Source organism: Cannabis sativa, chromosome 5 (genome assembly GCF_029168945.1).
Source record: "Cannabis sativa cultivar Pink pepper isolate KNU-18-1 chromosome 5, ASM2916894v1, whole genome shotgun sequence".
Taxonomy (NCBI): Eukaryota; Viridiplantae; Streptophyta; class Magnoliopsida; order Rosales; family Cannabaceae; genus Cannabis; species Cannabis sativa.
This window is the reverse complement of record NC_083605.1, coordinates 44,522,500-44,539,576: the sequence shown is the minus strand read 5'-3', so window position 1 is coordinate 44,539,576 and position 17,077 is coordinate 44,522,500. Positions and strand designations below refer to the sequence as shown.

Here is a 17,077-nt window from a genome sequence, read left to right as displayed (position 1 = left end):
CTGAATCAACTCCTATAGGCCCTAATCTCCACTCAGATATCATAACTACATCAGCAAATAACAATGACACCATAACTCTCCCCATTCCTTCTTACCTTCAATCTTCATTCCCATTTGCCACTTATCCCCCATCTTCATCGACCATTAACATTACTCTTCCTACTGTCCATACGCCAACATCACTAAACTCTACTTTATTCACTACCCCTGCTGCAATTCCCACCTTGCCAACAAACACAGTCAAAAACCATCAGCCTCAACGAGATAATGGTAAAGGTAAAAGCATTGCCATTGCTAATGATGATAAAGAGAATTGCAATCCCAATAAGATGTTCAAACGACAACTAAACGCTGAATCACTTCGATCAGTCCTCAAGCGTTGTCGATCCAATGATCCTACCACTCGTTCGGGTAATTCAGGCCTGAATGATTTTGATGCTCCTCATGTTTCCACTTCCTCGGATTCAGATGAGCTTTTCACTGAAACTTTGGCGGATGTTGCTCAGCAACACCGCCCCCAACCATGAATTGTATAAGTTGGAATGCTCGGGGATTGGGGAACCCCAGTGCATTCAGATATCTTCGCTTGCTTATTGCTGAGCATGCGCCCTGTTTACTGTTTATCATTGAGTCTAAATTAAAAGCTGGTAGTATAGATAAATTTTGACATTCTCTTCGTTTTCCGCATGGTATTGAGGTTCCAAGGCAAGGCCACGGTGGAGGCCTTTTGTTACTTTGGAAATCCTATGTTTCTGTCACCCTTAATAATTTTTCCACCAATCACATTGACTGCTTTGTTGAGAATAATGAGGGACCTTCCTTTCACTTCACTGGTTTCTATGGACATCCATGCACTACTCAAAGACATCATACTTGGACTATCTTGAAGCGTTGTCATGATATTGCACCCTTATATCCTTGGCATGTCCTAGGAGATTTTAATGAGATTCTTTCCAATGAAGATAAAGTGGGAGGTTCAGTTAGGAATACTTCACAGATTGATGCTTTTGTTAGGTTTTATGCCCTAAATAAAACTCCATTTCAATGTAATCTATTTTATTCAACATCAATAAAGAAACAGAAGTATTTTTCATTCATTTGTGTATGTTTTGGTTCACTTTATCAATTGCTTGTCTAATTGATTTATAAATTCATCTGAAACCCTTTTCACATACTTGATCATGTTTATTGCGCTGTCATCACATTGGAAAGTAAACATGACTATGTGAATAAAGTTTCCTAGATTTATCAGACACAGGGTTGGTTTTACTGATATGATAATCTACAACAAGAGTTTACTTGTATTTGGAGAAATACTATGTTCTTTCCAGAACATTGGTTAAAGTAAAGCTCAGGTTGGATGCATGGAGTATGCATCGGAAGGGACCGATATTAAACTTTGATATAGATTTAATTAAACTTACCGTAAAATCTATTCAAGTCAATATCGCCAAGTTGATCCTAGATCAAATGATCTTAATCCTGTTATGATTAGGCTCAATCTTGAAAGGCTATTCGTGTTCTTTGATTTGTTAGTTAAGCCTACTTTTAGGTCAGGGTGATACGTACATTTTGGGAACACGGTAGTGCAATTGAGTGGGAGCGCTAGCATAAACATGGAATCTATAGCTTCTATCTGGCAAATAGTAAGCAAAGGATGATCTCCTTCGAGCTTGACCAAACGAAAATAAATGGTGGAGATCTCATTTCACATAAGCTGAAATATCATTTATACGGGGTCAAGTGTTTTAAGGATAAAATACATAGTAGGGTGTTACGGTAATTTAATCCCTTTACTGTGTAGATCATTCATATAGAGGATCATTGATCACATTAGGATTATAACAATGGATAACTAATGATGTGTCTATATGGTGGAACATATAGAGCACTCTATATACTGAGAGTGCAATTCTAAGTTCTATGCGTGGAGTCAACGAAGAATTAATAAGTTAGTGAATTTTAGTGCTAAATTCTTGATCTTCTTATTGGAAGCTCGGTTATATAGACCCATGGTCCCCCCACTAGTTGAGATAATATTGCTTGTAAGACTCATGTAATTGGTTTTGATTAATCATTTATAATTCACGAATTAGACTATGTCTATTTGTGAAATTTTCACTAAGTAAGGGTGAAATTGTAAAGAAAGAGTTAATAGGGGCATATTTGTTAATTATGATACTTTGTATGGTTCAATTAATAAATATGATAAATGACAATATTATTTAATAATTATTTATAGTTATTAAATAGTTAGAATTGGCATTTAAATGATTGAATTAGGAAATTGGCATTTTTGAGAAAATCAGATACAAAAGGTGTTAAAATTGCAAAATTGCAAAAATCAAGGCCCGGTCCACCTAGCCATGGCCGGCCACCTTTATAGGTATTTTAAGTTTGTTTTTTCATTATTTTAATGCCATATAATTATAATCTAACCCTAGTGGAATGCTATAAATAGATAGTGAAGGCTTCAGGAAAATTACACTTTCTGAATCAAAAAAAAAAAACTGAGCCTCCACTCTCTCTTCTCTAGCCGCCACTCTCTCTCTACCTTCTTCCTTTGAATTTCAAAATTAGCTTAGTGATTAGAGTAGTGCCCACACACATCAAGCAATACCTCAATCATAGTGAGGAAGATCGTGAAGAAAAATCATCAGCAAAGGAGATTCAGCATCAAGGATTCAGAGAAAGAGATCCAGGTTCAGATCTTGATAATACTCTGCTACAGAAAGGAATCAAGGGTTAGAGATCTGAACGAAAGGAGTCATTTAATTCCGCTGCACCCAATGTAAGGTTTCTTGAACTTTATATGTGTTTAATTTATCGTTTTAGAAAGTTCTTATTTAGGATGTTAATAAACATACTTGTGAGTAGATCTAAGATCCTGGTAAAATATTTCCAACAACTGGTCTCAGAGCCATGGTAATTGATTTACTTGCAAGAAATTTGGACTTTAAAACGATTGTTTGTATGTTCTTTGGATGGTATCATGTTGTATTGAGTGTTATTTGATGATTGATTGATGTTTGTGAAATTTTCGTGAAAAATAATTGCGGTTTTATCTCTGGAATTATTTTTATTGGATAGTATGGAAAAAATTAAGCAAGTTAGCCTTTTTCAGAACTTAATTTGGATTTTATTTGAATTAGTTATAATTTTTTGAAGATTTGAAAAAATCGGGGCTGTGTTGATATTTTCCTGCGATCGCAAATCTGTCCGTACAGTTTCGAATTTTTTTGTTTTTCTTTGATTTTTCATGCTTTTTCATGGAATTAACTTCCAATTTTTTGTATAGTTTTGTATTTATACTATTACTATTCCTAATTCAATTCTAATTATCATTTTGAATTAATTTAATATTTTTAAATTTAATTCAAGATATTAGTATCTATCTTCTTGCTTAAAAATCTATCTTATTTTTAAATTTGATTATATCTTATTTTTTTAAATTTAAGGTCAGATTTTATAAGATATTTATAAAATCTTTTAAGATATTTTTAAGATATCTTATCTTTTAAGATATTTTTAATTATATCTTATCTTTTAAGATTTTTTTTAAATTAAATCTTTTTAGATATTTTGACCTTATTTAAATTTAAAATAAGATATTTATAATCATGTAATTTTAAATAGATGTAAGATATTTTGCTAACTTTTAAATTTTGTTATTTTATTTATTTAAATTAAATTTAAAATCTGAAAAGATATTTTATTTATCTTTTCTAATTTTTATTTAATTTTTATTTTTAAAATAACATTTAATTTTTAAAAGTAGTTAGCAAATTTTGAAATGATATTTAGGTTGATTGAAACCTAATTTTTCAAAAAGTAGGTTTAATTTTAAATTTTTTTTAAAATTTCGAAATTTAAATTTTATTTCCGAAATTAAATTTTTTTTTTTATTTTTCGAATATTAAAATATTTTTTAATTATTTATTTTTTCGAAATTATTTATTTAAAATTAAATAAATCCTACTTCCAACTATCCAGCTAACCTTGTTGCAGGAGTATGTGGTTTTAGCTTGTATGTAAGTTTTTAAAAACCTATTATTACTTGATTGCAAATAGCCATGGTTACCTTTTCCAGATCTAATGATCTGATGGCTCCCTTGGTCAAGATAATAATCTGTAACAAGTATATTTACAATCTTCTTTCATCTGTGTATGACCTAGCAACATGATAGGACCCATCCAAAGTGTGCCTGTGTGAGCCTATGTGTTTAATTTTATTATAGATGCATATAGGTTAATGTTGCTAAAATAAATTATCATAGTTCTTGATAGAATTTATTTAGGCCCATTTAGTTTTTTGGCCTATTCAATTAATAACAGTTGTTCTTATTAAGGTTAAATTCCTCTCTTTTGGGCCTTGTGTGAGAGTTGGGAGCCATAGAAGTGGGTACGACATACTGAACCCAGCACCCCCTCACACAAACCACCCCAATTGTGAAGGCCCATTTGCCTGATTTGAATGACTGTACTAGGTTAATTACACTAGTTTAACCTAATTAAAATTGATTAGCAACATAATTAATTTCATTTATTGTGAAATTAATTTAGAAAATTATAGTTTAAAGAATTTTATATTCTAAGCTAAACTATATGTATTTTCTTGTATTTAATTAAATATAGAATTATAACCATCTAGATTCTTTCTGAAGCTTAATTTAAATTTTTCATTAAATATTCCATTTAAGTTGATATTTAGTTATTTATAACTAACCAACTTAAATCTGTATATCTTTTGAATTCAAAATTTCAAAATTAAGTTGAGGAATTTTAGGCATTGGTTATTAAGATTCTTTAAGATATTTTTTAAGTTAATATCTTTTCAAATATTAACTTAAAATGGAATATCTTTAAATTAAGTGGTTACAACTTAATTTTAAATTTAATTAAATATGATTTGAAAGATATTTAAGTTGATTTTTTAGATTCTTCTAAAACAACTTAAGTGAGATATTTTCAAATTTGTTCCATTTAAATATTCGAATTTATTTTTTCGAATTTAAATAATAATTGAAAATTAATTAAAGTTGATTTTTTATTTAAACCAACTTTGATTTGTAATTTTTCATTATTATATTATGGAACTTGTTCGATATTTATTTGAATTTATTTTTCAAATTAAATAATAATTGAAAATTAATTAAAGTTGATTTTTTATTTAAACCAACTTTAATTTGTAATTTTTCATTATTATAATATCGAATGTTATGATTATACAAAATACATATATATATTTTTTAAATAATGAGCTTTTAATCAAAAGATATTCGATCTCCATTATTGGTCTTACAATAGTTAAACTTATTCAATATAACCTCGAGACGCTAGACTTTGTCCCCCTATGGATGGTTATTCGTTGAACACTTTTAACACCGTAAGATTTCATTTGATAAGTGTTTTGTGAGTTTTCGTCTCTATTTAGACTCTCCCCTACGGTGATTACTTAGAGATAAACTCATAGAACATGAAACAATGGTGGAAGCTCATAAAATGAGAATAACCTTGACTCTCGCCTACCGGGACAACGTTGGATTCTCATTTTGATCGAATAAAAGGTTGCTAAAATGTTTAATTTTAGATGAGCTGACAACTCTATTCAACTAATGTTATCTTTGACTCTCGCCTACCGGGACACTGTATTTCATTATGTTGGAAACCTTGGAAAATAAATTATGTTCGATTTAGTATTTCTATAACATATGTCATTACTTGTTATTTTCTGAACTTGTGTATGAATTTTGAACCAAAACCTGTTGGAAATTATTTTACCAGGATCTTAGATCTACTCACAAGTATGTTTATTAACATCCTAAATAAGAACTTTCTAAAACGATAAATAAACACATATAAAGTTAAGGAAACCTTACATTGGGTGCAGCGGAATAATATGACTCCTTCCGTTCAGATATCTAGCCCTTGATTCCTTTCTGTAGCAGAGCATTATCAATATCTGAACCTGGATCTCTTTCTCTGAATCTTTGATGCTGAAACTCCTTCTTGCTGAAAGTCTTTCTTCACGATCTTCCTCACTATGATTGAGGTATCACTTGATGTGTGTGGGCACTACTCATACACTAAGAATTTCGAAATTTAAGGAAGAAGAAAGAAGAAGTGGCAGCTAAAGATAGGGAGAGAGAAAGGCTCAGGTTTTTCTCTGAAGGAAAAATAGAAAATTTAAGTGTAATTTTCCTGAAGCCTTCACTATCTATTTATAGCATTCCACTAGGGTTAGGTTTGAATTATTTGGCATTAAAATAATGAAAATATCAGTTTAAATTTCCTACAAAAGTGGCTGGCCCTATACTAGTGGATTTGGGCCTCACTTTTTGCAATTTTGCAGTTTTACCTTTTCTGCATCTGATTTTCTCAAAAACGTCAATTTTCTAATTCAACCATTTAAATGCCAATTCTAACTATTTAATAACTATAAAAAATTATTAAATAATATTGTCATTTATCATATTTATTAATTGAACCATACAAAGTATCATAATTAACAAATATGCCCCTAAAACTCTTTCTTTACAATTTCGCCCTTACTTAGTGAAAAATTCACAAATAGACATAGTCTAATTTGAGAATTATAATTGATTAATCAAAACCAATTACATGAGTCTTACAAGCAATATTATCTCAACTAGTGGGGGGACCATGGGTCTATATAACTGAGCTTCCAATAAGTAGATCAAGAATTTAGGACTAAAATTCACTGACTTATTAATTCTTCGTTGAATCCACGCATAGAACTTAGAATTGCACTCTCAGTATATAGAATGCTCTATATGTTCCACCATATAGACACATCATTAGTTATCCATTGTTATAATTCTACTGTGATCAATGATCCTCTATATGAATGTTCTACACTGTAAAGGGATTAAATTACCGTTACACCCTACAATGTATTTATTCCTTAAAACACTTGACCCCGTATAAATGATATTTCAGCTTATGTGGAATGAGTACTCCACCATTTATGTTCGTTTGGTCAAGCTCGAAGGAGATCATCCTTTGCTTACTATTCGCCAGATAGAAGCTATAGATTCCATGTTTATGATAGCGCTCCCACTCAATTGCACTACCGTGTTCCCAAAATGTACGTATCACCCTGACCTAAAAGTAGGCTTAACTAACAAATCAAAGAACACGAATAGCCTTTCGAGATTGAGCCTAATCAGAACAGGATTAAGAACATTTGATCTAGGATCAACTTGGCGATATTGACTTGAATAGATATTACGGTAAGTTTAATAAATCTAAGTCAAAGTTCAATATCGGTCCCTTTCGATGCATACTCCATGCATCCAACCTGAGCTTTACTTTAACCAATGCTCTAGAAAGAACATAGCACTTCTCCAAATGCAAGTAAACTCTGTTGTAGATTATCATATCAGTAAAACCCTATGTCTGATAAATCTAGGAAACTTTATTCACATAGTCATGTTTACTTTCCAATGTGTTGACGACACAATAAACAGGATCAAGTATGTGAAAAGGGTTTCAGATGAATTTATACATTATGTACATATAATCATGAAATAAATCATGTGAACCATGCAACATTAAATGTTATTTCTGATCTATATTAATAAGTAAATCTGATTATATTGAAATGAGTTTTATTTAGGGCATAAAACCCAACAAAACCTTACTTCTGTTTTATTGATGTGTTGTAGTGTCTATAATTCCCTTCTCATTCCACTCCTAGTTAATATCTTAGTAATTGAACTTGAAGTTATAAACTCCTTGTCAGAGTAATACTTCACATATGCTCATGATGGACTTTAAATTCCAGAAAGCAGGTAAGCTAGGAATTGTTCACTCTGAAGAGCAAATAGTTCATAACTCCATAAATCCTACTACTTCAAGCTTAGTTGAGAAGATAAGAGAAAGTGATTCCACTTCCTCAAGTTATACTTCACAACAAAATGAACTAGCAAGAACAACAATTAACAAACGAATAAGCAGTAATGCTTTAGTCTTCGAATCATGTGTGTTAGAGAATGATAAATCCATTTGGATTCTTGATTCTGGGTCTACAAACCATGTAAGTTGTTCATTGCAATTGCTTGAGAATTGGAATTATTTGAAATCCGGAGAGTTGAAACTTAAAGTTGGTAATGGCGAAATGGTTTCGGTTAGAGCTAGAGGAAAAGCCAAACTCAAGTTTCAAAACAGAATTTTGGAGTTAGACAATGTCTTATACATTCCAAATTTCAGTAGAAACTTGGTTTCTGTTTCATGCTTACAATTGCAACAATACAAATTAGATTTTTCGGATTCTGGTTCTACCATTTCTCGAAATGACATTCAGATTTGTGTTCCATCCATGGAATAGGGGCTTTATGTTCTTTGACCAGAAACACAATTTTCCTTACATAACGAACTTTTTAAAGTAGCTAAACCTAGAAACCACAAAAAGCAAAAGATCGATGATGATAATGAAACATATCTATGGCATTTACGTTTAGGTCATATAGGCTTTGATAGACTCAATAGGCTAACCAAAGACGGTCCATTGAAAAATATCGTCTTAGGTGAATTGCCAGTTTGCGAGTCCTGCCTGGAAGGAAAAATGACTAAACGTTCTTTCTCTGCAAAGGGAGAGCGTGCCAAAATCCCTCTAGGGTTAGTGCATTCCGATGTCTGCGGACCTTTGAATGTCAAAGCCCGAGGTGGTTATGAGTACTTTGTCACTTTCATTGACGATTACTCTAGATATGGACATATTTACCTTATGCATAAGAAATCTGAAACATTTGCAAAGTTTCAAGAATTTCATGCTTTGGCCCAAAACCATTTAGGTAAATCATTAAAGATCTTGCGAACTGATAGGGGTGGAGAATATATGGATATGCAGTTCAAAGATCATTTAATTGAACTTGGAATTGAATCTCAATTAACCGCCCCTAGCACTCCACAGCAAAATGGAGTTGCAGAAAGACGGAATCACACGCTTTTGGAAATGGTTAGGTCTATTCTTAGTTTTTCAACTCTACCTACGTCCTTCTGGGGATATGCAATTCAGATGGCAACTGACATTTTAAATGTTGTTCCATCTAAATCAATCCCTAAGACACCTTTAGAACTTTGGAATGGTCGTACACCTAGTTTACGCCATTACAGAATCTGGGGGTGCCCTGCTCATGTCTTAAGAAAGAAAGACGGCAAACTTGAGTCACGTACTGAAGTTTTCATGTTTGTCGGTAATTCTAAAGAGACTAGGGGTGGACTATTTTATAGTCGCAAGGATGATAAAGTGTTTGTTTCTACAAATGCCACTTTCCTTGAAGATGACTATATTAAGAATTTCAAATCACAAAGTAAAGTAGTGTTGGAGGAAATGCTTTCAGATATAAGTCCTTCCAATGTTCCGTTCTCTTCCACACGTGAAGAGGACAATCCCACTCCCTCAGTTGAACAAACTGAGCAATCTACTACTAAAGTTTCTGTTCAGAAGACAACCGTACCTCGTCGTAGTGGGAGGGTTTCAACAAAACCTGCTCGTTATGGCTTGGATGGTGAAATCAATATGGTCGTAGGTGACGGTATTGATGACGATCCATTAACCTATAAACAAGCAATGGCTAGTCCGCAACGGAAATGATGGTCAGCCAGCATGGATTCAGAAATGGATTCCATGAAAAAGAACAAAGTCTGGGAATATGTAGACGCACCTGACGACTATCATCCGATAGGATGCAAGTGGGTTTACAAGAAGAAAAGAGGAGCTGGAGGCGAAGTCGAAACTTTTAAAGCTAGACTTGTAGCCAAGGGTTATACCCAAAGAGAAGGCGTGGACTATGAGGAAACTTTTAGTCCTGTTGCCATGCTCAAATCCATCCGAATTCTTCTCTCCATACCGCCGCTTTCGATTATGAAATCTGGCAAATGGATGTCAAGACTGCCTTCCTTAATGGGGTACTTGAAGAAACCATCTATATGGAGCAACCAGAAGGTTATGTTCTTCCTGGGCAGGAAAAGAAAGTTTGCAAGTTAAACAGGTCTATCTATGGACTTAAGCAAGCTTCTCGCTCATGGAACAAAAGGTTTGATGAAATCATCAAGACCTACGGCTTTCTTCAGAATGAAGATGAACCTTGTGTTTACCAACTCAAGGAAGACCAAATAGTAGTATTCATGGTCCTTTATGTTGATGACATTTTGATCATTGGAAACAATGTCAAGAAAATGACTCACATCAAGGAATGGCTCAACACTCAATTCGATATGAAAGATTTGGGTGAAGCAGCCTATGTTCTTGGTATTCAGATTATCAGAAATCGGAAGAACAGATCTCTTGCTCTCTCTCAAACAACCTACATAGACAAAGTCTTAGAGAGATTCTCCATGAACAACACCAATGGGGCAAACATGCCTTCTAGATATGGTATTCGTCTATCTAAGGCACAGTCACTGACTGATCCTCAAGAGATAGAGGACATGGCGAGAATTCCCTATGCCTCTGCAGTTGGAAGTCTAATGTATGCAATGTTATGCACTAGACCTGACATCTGTTATGCTGTTGGAATCGTGAGTAGGTATCAATCTAATCCAGGACAAGAACATTGGAATGCAGTTAAGTATATTCTGAAATACTTAAAGAGTACAAGGAATCTTGTGTTAGTCTACAAGGGTGGTGCTTGAAATCCCATAGGCTACACTAATTCAGATTTCCAGGCAAGTCTTGAAGACAGGAAATCAACATCTGGGATGGTGTTTACTCTTGGGGGTGGAGCAGTGGTTTGGAGAAGTGCTAAACAAACCGCGATATCGGACTCAACTATGGAAGCTGAATACATAGCAGCAGCCGAAGCTGCTAAAGAACTTGTCTGGCTAAGAAAGTTCTTCACCAGCATAGGAGTTGTTCCTGGAATGGAAAAGCCTCTGGTACTACTCTGTGATAACAATGGAGCAATAGCAAACAGTAAAGAACCTCGAAGCCACAAGAGAAGCAAACACATTGAAAGGAAGTATCACATTATCAGAGAATACGTGACAAGAGGGGATGTACTAGTTGAGAAAGTTGACACAGAGGACAACCTAGCTGATCCATTTACCAAAGTCTTGGCCGTGACAGCCTTTGAAAAGCACCGTCAGAATTTAGGATTAATTGATATGTACTAATTAGTTTTATATTAGTGCAAGTGGGAGTTTGTTAGGTTTTATGCCCTAAATAAAACTCCATTTCAATGTAATCTATTTTATTCAACATCAATAAAGAAACAGAAGTATTTTTCATTCATTTGTGTATGTTTTGGTTCACTTTATCAATTGCTTGTCTAATTAATTTATAAATTCATCTCATACCCTTTTAACATACTTGATCATGTTTATTGTGCTGTCATCACATTGGAAAGTAAACATGACTATGTGAATAAAGTTTCCTAGATTTATCAGACACAGGGTTTTACTGATATGATAATCTACAACAAGAGTTTACTTGTATTTGGAGAAATACTATGTTCTTTCCAGAACATTAGTTAAAGTAAAGCTCAGGTTGGATGCATGGAGTATGCATCGGAAGGGACCGATATTGAACTTTGATTTAGATTTAATTAAACTTACCGTAAAATCTATTCAAGTCAATATCGCCAAGTTGATCCTAGATCAAATGATCTTAATCCTGTTATGATTAGGCTCAATCTTGAAAGGCTATTCGTGTTCTTTGATTTGTTAGTTAAGCCTACTTTTAGGTCAGGGTGATACGTACATTTTGGGAACACGGTAGTGCAATTGAGTGGGAGCGCTAGCATAAACATGGAATCTATAGTTTCTATCTGGCAAATAGTAAGCAAAGGATGATCTCCTTCGAGCTTGACCAAACGAAAATAAATGGTGGAGATCTCATTTCACATAAGTTGAAATATAATTTATACGGGGTCAAGTGTTTTAAGGATAAAATACATAGTAGGGTGTTACGGTAATTTAATCCCTTTACTGTGTAGATCATTCATATAGAGGATCATTGATCACATTAGGATTATAACAATGGATAACTAATGATGTGTCTATATGGTGGAACATATAGAGCATTCTATATACTGAGAGTGCAATTCTAAGTTCTATGCTTGGATTCAACGAAGAATTAATAAGTTAGTGAATTTTAGTGCTAAATTCTTGATCTACTTATTGGAAGCTCGGTTATATAGACCCATGGTCCCCCCACTAGTTGAGATAATATTGCTTGTAAGACTCATGTAATTGGTTTTGATTAATTAGTTATAATTCACGAATTAGACTATGTCTATTTGTGAAATTTTCACTAAGTAAGGGCGAAATTGTAAAGAAAGAGTTAATAGGGGCATATTTGTTAATTATGATACTTTGTATGGTTCAATTAATAAATATGATAAATGACAATATTATTTAATAATTATTTATAGTTATTAAATAGTTAGAATTGGCATTTAAATGATTGAATTAGGAAATTGGCATTTTTGAGAAAATCAGATACAAAAGGTGTTAAAATTGCAAAATTGCAAAAATGAAGGCCCAGTCCACCTAGCCATGGCCGGCTACCTTTATAGGTATTTTAAGTTGATTTTTTCATTATTTTAATGCCATATAATTATAATCTAACCCTAGTCGAATGCTATAAATAGATAGTGAAGGCTTCAGGAAAATTACACTTTCTGAATCAAAAAAAAAAAATTGAGCCTCCACTCTCTCTTCTCTAGCCGCCACTCTCTCTCTACCTTCTTCCTTTGAATTTCGAAATTAGCTTAGTGATTAGAGTAGTGCCCACACACATCAAGCAATACCTCAATCTTAGTGAGGAAGATCGTGAAGAAAGATCATCAGCAAAGGAGATTCAGCATCAAGGATTCAGAGAAAGAGATCCAGGTTCAGATCTTGATAATACTCTGCTACAGAAAGGAATCAAGGGTTAGAGATCTGAACGGAAGGAGTCATTTAATTCCGCTGCACCCAATGTAAGGTTTCTTGAACTTTATATGTGCTTAATATATCGTTTTAGAAAGTTCTTATTTAGGATGTTAATAAACATACTTGTGAGTAGATCTAAGATCCTGGTAAAATAATTTCCAACAGCTTTTCGTGGTACTGTTACTGCTTGTAATCTCAACTTGCTGCCTTTTGATGGAGATCGTATAACTTGGACAAGTCAAGGACAAGGCAAAGGTATCATTAAGGAGAGATTGGACTATGGGTTTGTCAATGATCACTGGGACTCTACATTTCAATCCAATACTCTTCAACATCTCGACTATTATAATTCTGACTATCGGGCTTTAAAAGTAGTGGTGTCCGCTTTGAATGAACAACCACCTGAAACACGATTCAAGTCCAGGTTTCGATTTGAAAGAATTTGGCTTCAAGAAGAACAATGTGCTGCATTAATTTCCAATAATTGGGCCAATGATTCCAGTAATAATATTACTCAACTAATGGCCAATATCTCTACTGTAACAAATAAACTACAGCATTGGCATCATGCTACCTTCGGCTAGTTAAAGGAACAAATCAAAGACTCTCACAAACATGTTGCAGCACTTCATAATTCCAGCAGAAGTGATCCTGATCATCTACAAGCAGTACAAAGTTCAGAGCAAATTCTTGATGAGTTGCTAGCTAAAGAGGAGGATTATTGGCATCAACGCTCTCGCATTTCATGGTTGCAATCCGGAGATTCCAACACAAAATTCTTCCACCAACATGCCAGTACCAGGAAGAAAAATAACCAAATCCGCAAGCTCACTGATGCAAATGGTAATGTCCAAACAAGTTCTCAAGCTCTTTTGGCTATTACCTCCGATTATTACCAAGATCTTTTTACAAGCAATGGAGTAGATCAAGAATCATTGGATATTATTCTCGATAAAATTCCATCTGTTATTGATAATGCTTCAAGGATTTCACTATCTAGCCCGTTCACTGCTACAGATGTTCATAGTGCTCTCAAAACTATGAGTGATGACAAGAGTCCTGGTCTTGATGGTTTATCAGTGATGTTCTATACAAATTATTGGCACATCGTTGGTCAACAAGTCACTGCTGCTGTATTAGATGTGCTAAATAATGGTGCTGATCCAAGTACTTTCAATACAACACTAATTACACTTATTCCTAAGGTAAAAAAGCCAACTCACATTACACAATATCGGCCAATCAGTTTATGTAATGTCCTATACAAGCTTGTCTCCAAAGCCATTGTAATGCGGCTCAAGCCTTTCCTTCCACAAGTGATATCTGAATATCAGAGTGCTTTCATTTCACAAAGGCTCATCACAGACAATATACTTGTGGCCTTTGAGTTATTGCACTCTCTTAAGGGAAGAAAACGAGGATCTAAAGGGTTTGCTGCGATCAAACTTGATATGAGTAAGGCATTTGATCGAGTGGAGTGGAATTTTGTTGCTCAAGTCATGCTTAAGATGGGGTTTGGAACAACACTTGTCGATCTCATTCTTCGATGCTTGACTACGGTTTCATATTCTTTTTTGCTGAATGGTTCGATCAAAGGATTAGTTACTCCATCTCGAGGAATCCGACAAGGTGATCCACTATCACCCTATTTGTTCCTCATTTGTGCTGAAGGTCTCTCTCGTCTCCTGCAACATGAAGAATCCACTGGTGCTTTACAAGGTCTAAAGATTTCAAGGAATGCCCCTTCGGTTTCACACTTGTTTTTTGCTGATGACAGTGTTCTCTTCTGTCGTGCCAATCGACAATCAGCTCGATCTATACATAGGTGTCTTCAAACTTACAGTCAGGCTTCGGGACAAGTAATCAACCCTGATAAATGTGTTCTCTCTTTCTCGGATAACACTAGGCAGCATGAACAAGATTTTTTCACAGCTTTGCTTGGTATGCCTATTCAGCCATGTCATGAGCAATACTTGGGATTACCTTCTTTTGCTGGTAGAGATAAAAAGAAACTCTTTGGGGGAATAACAGATAAAATTTGGAAGCTCTTAAGTTCATGGAAAGAGCATTTGTTTTCTGCTGGTGGTAAGGAAATATTGCTTAAAGCAGTGGTACAAGCAATACCCACTTATGCCATGAGTTGCTTTAGATTACCTATCACTTTGTGCCACCAAATTGAAAGTATGATGGCAAATTTCTGGTGGGGGTCCTCTGCTTCTGGAAAGTCAATTCATTGGAAAAATTGGAATTTTCTATGCAAGGCTAAGGTTCAAGGATGATTGGGCTTTCGTAATTTCATTCACTTTAACCAAGCACTCTTGGCAAAGCAAGCATGGCGTATCATTGAGTTTCCTAACTCACTTTTAAGCAAGCTTCTTAGACACAGATACTTCTCCAATGGTAGATTTCTCTCATCTGGTCTAGGATCCAATCCATCTCTAACATGGAGAAGCCTGTTTTGGGGTAAAGAACTGCTTTTGAAGGGTCTTCGATGGAGAGTTGGTTCGGGTCTCTCCATAAATTGTGCAACAGATGCATGGCTGCCTGGTACTACAACCTTTAAACCTTATTTCTTCAAAGGAGCTGACCCAAATTTAATGGTTGCTGATCTAATTTCTGAGCAGAGGCAGTGGGATTTGATATCATTGCAAGCCAATTTTAGCCAACCTGATGTGGATCGTATACTCTCCATCCCTCTCAGCTTATTTCCCCATGATGATGTCTTGATTTGGAGCCACTCTTTCACAGGTATTTACAATGTTAAATCTGGATATCAACTAGCAGTTTCACTTGCTGAACAAGATGATACTGCCAGTAGTCATTCAATGGAACATTGGTGGTCCACTTTTTGGAAAATGAAACTTCCTCCTAAAGTGAGAATCTTTGTGTGGAAAGTTTTTCACTCAACACTTCCTGTAGCTGCTGAACTCTATCGAAGGCATATAGCAACTTCTCCCTACTGCACTATTTGTAATTCTGCTGAAGAATCAATCACTCATGCGTTGTTCTCATGTCCACGGGCCAAAGCAGTATGGGATTTGTCTTCTCTGCATATTGATTTTCACACTTTAAGACAAAGTGCAAGTGCTGATATACTATTGCACCTATCGACAGTTCTAACCACATCTGAATTTGAGTTGTTCTTGGTTCTCTGCTGGTGTAATTGGCATGAAAGAAATGCCATCTATCATGGTAATACTGTTAGATCATCACAGGCAGTTGCATCATATGCCCCCTCCTACTTGGCAGAATTTCAGAGTGCCAGAGCTAAACGTTCACAGCCAACAACATCTTCAGTTGCTGCTACCGATCCTAGGCCTTCATCAGAGTTCACACATGCCCCAAAATGGACAGCACCACCCCGAGGAAGGCTCAAATTAAACACAGATGCCGCTATTGACAAAGCTTGCAACAAAGTTGGTATTGGAGCAACACTAAGAAATTCTGATGGATTTGTTGTAGCTGCAATTTCGAAGCCTCTCTTAGGCAATTACAAAGCAGAAGAGATGGAAGCACTTGGCCTTGCCCTTAGTTTGAATTGGTTGATTGCAAACAATCTCTCAGTCGACTTCATTGAAACTGATTCACTCTTAGTTGTTCAAGGATTATTATCATCTCAGTCTTTTTTATCTGCTTTTCATGCTATTCTAAATAATATTAACTTTCTTGTATCCTTTTTCCCACGAGCACAGATCAATCATGTTTATCGATCTGCTAACACTTATGCCCACACTTTGGCTAAGTATGCTCTTACGGTGGATACTGAATGTATTTGGGTGGAGACTTTTCCTTCTCCACTAATGACTCTTATGTAATTCTCTTGAATTAATATAATAGTCTTTCTCTCAAAAAAAAAATTATTATATATATTATATACAATTTTTTATCTTGCGATTGTTAATTTTTGTATCATTTTTTCTAATAGATAAAATGTTTTTTTTTTTTTTGGAAAAAAAATTAATAATACATTACGGTGAATTTTCTTTTGTATAAATTATATTTATTTTTCATTTTTTTATGCAAGGGTTCGACCTCCACTTCTGATGAAAATGGATAAATTTGAAATTATTTTAAGATATATTTTTTAAGTAAAATTTGTGATTAAAATCAATTTTCTTTCTGAATTGTCAATGTTATTTTTAATGGCATGTTTACTTTGTAGGAAGGGTGCGAGCGG

The 17,077-nt window shown here is 34.5% G+C and overlaps 1 protein-coding gene across 1 annotated transcript; it reads left to right on the top strand.

The window, feature by feature from the left end:
• The first annotated feature begins 523 nt into the window (after positions 1-523).
• On the top strand, positions 524-16,715 carry LOC115717936 (uncharacterized). The gene is made up of 4 exons (XM_061116471.1): positions 524-647; positions 13,066-13,401; positions 13,525-15,081; positions 15,214-16,715. The coding sequence occupies exons 1-4, from the start codon at positions 524-526 to the stop codon at positions 16,713-16,715; spliced, it is 3,519 nt and encodes a 1,172-aa protein (XP_060972454.1).
• The last annotated feature ends 362 nt before the right edge of the window (positions 16,716-17,077 follow it).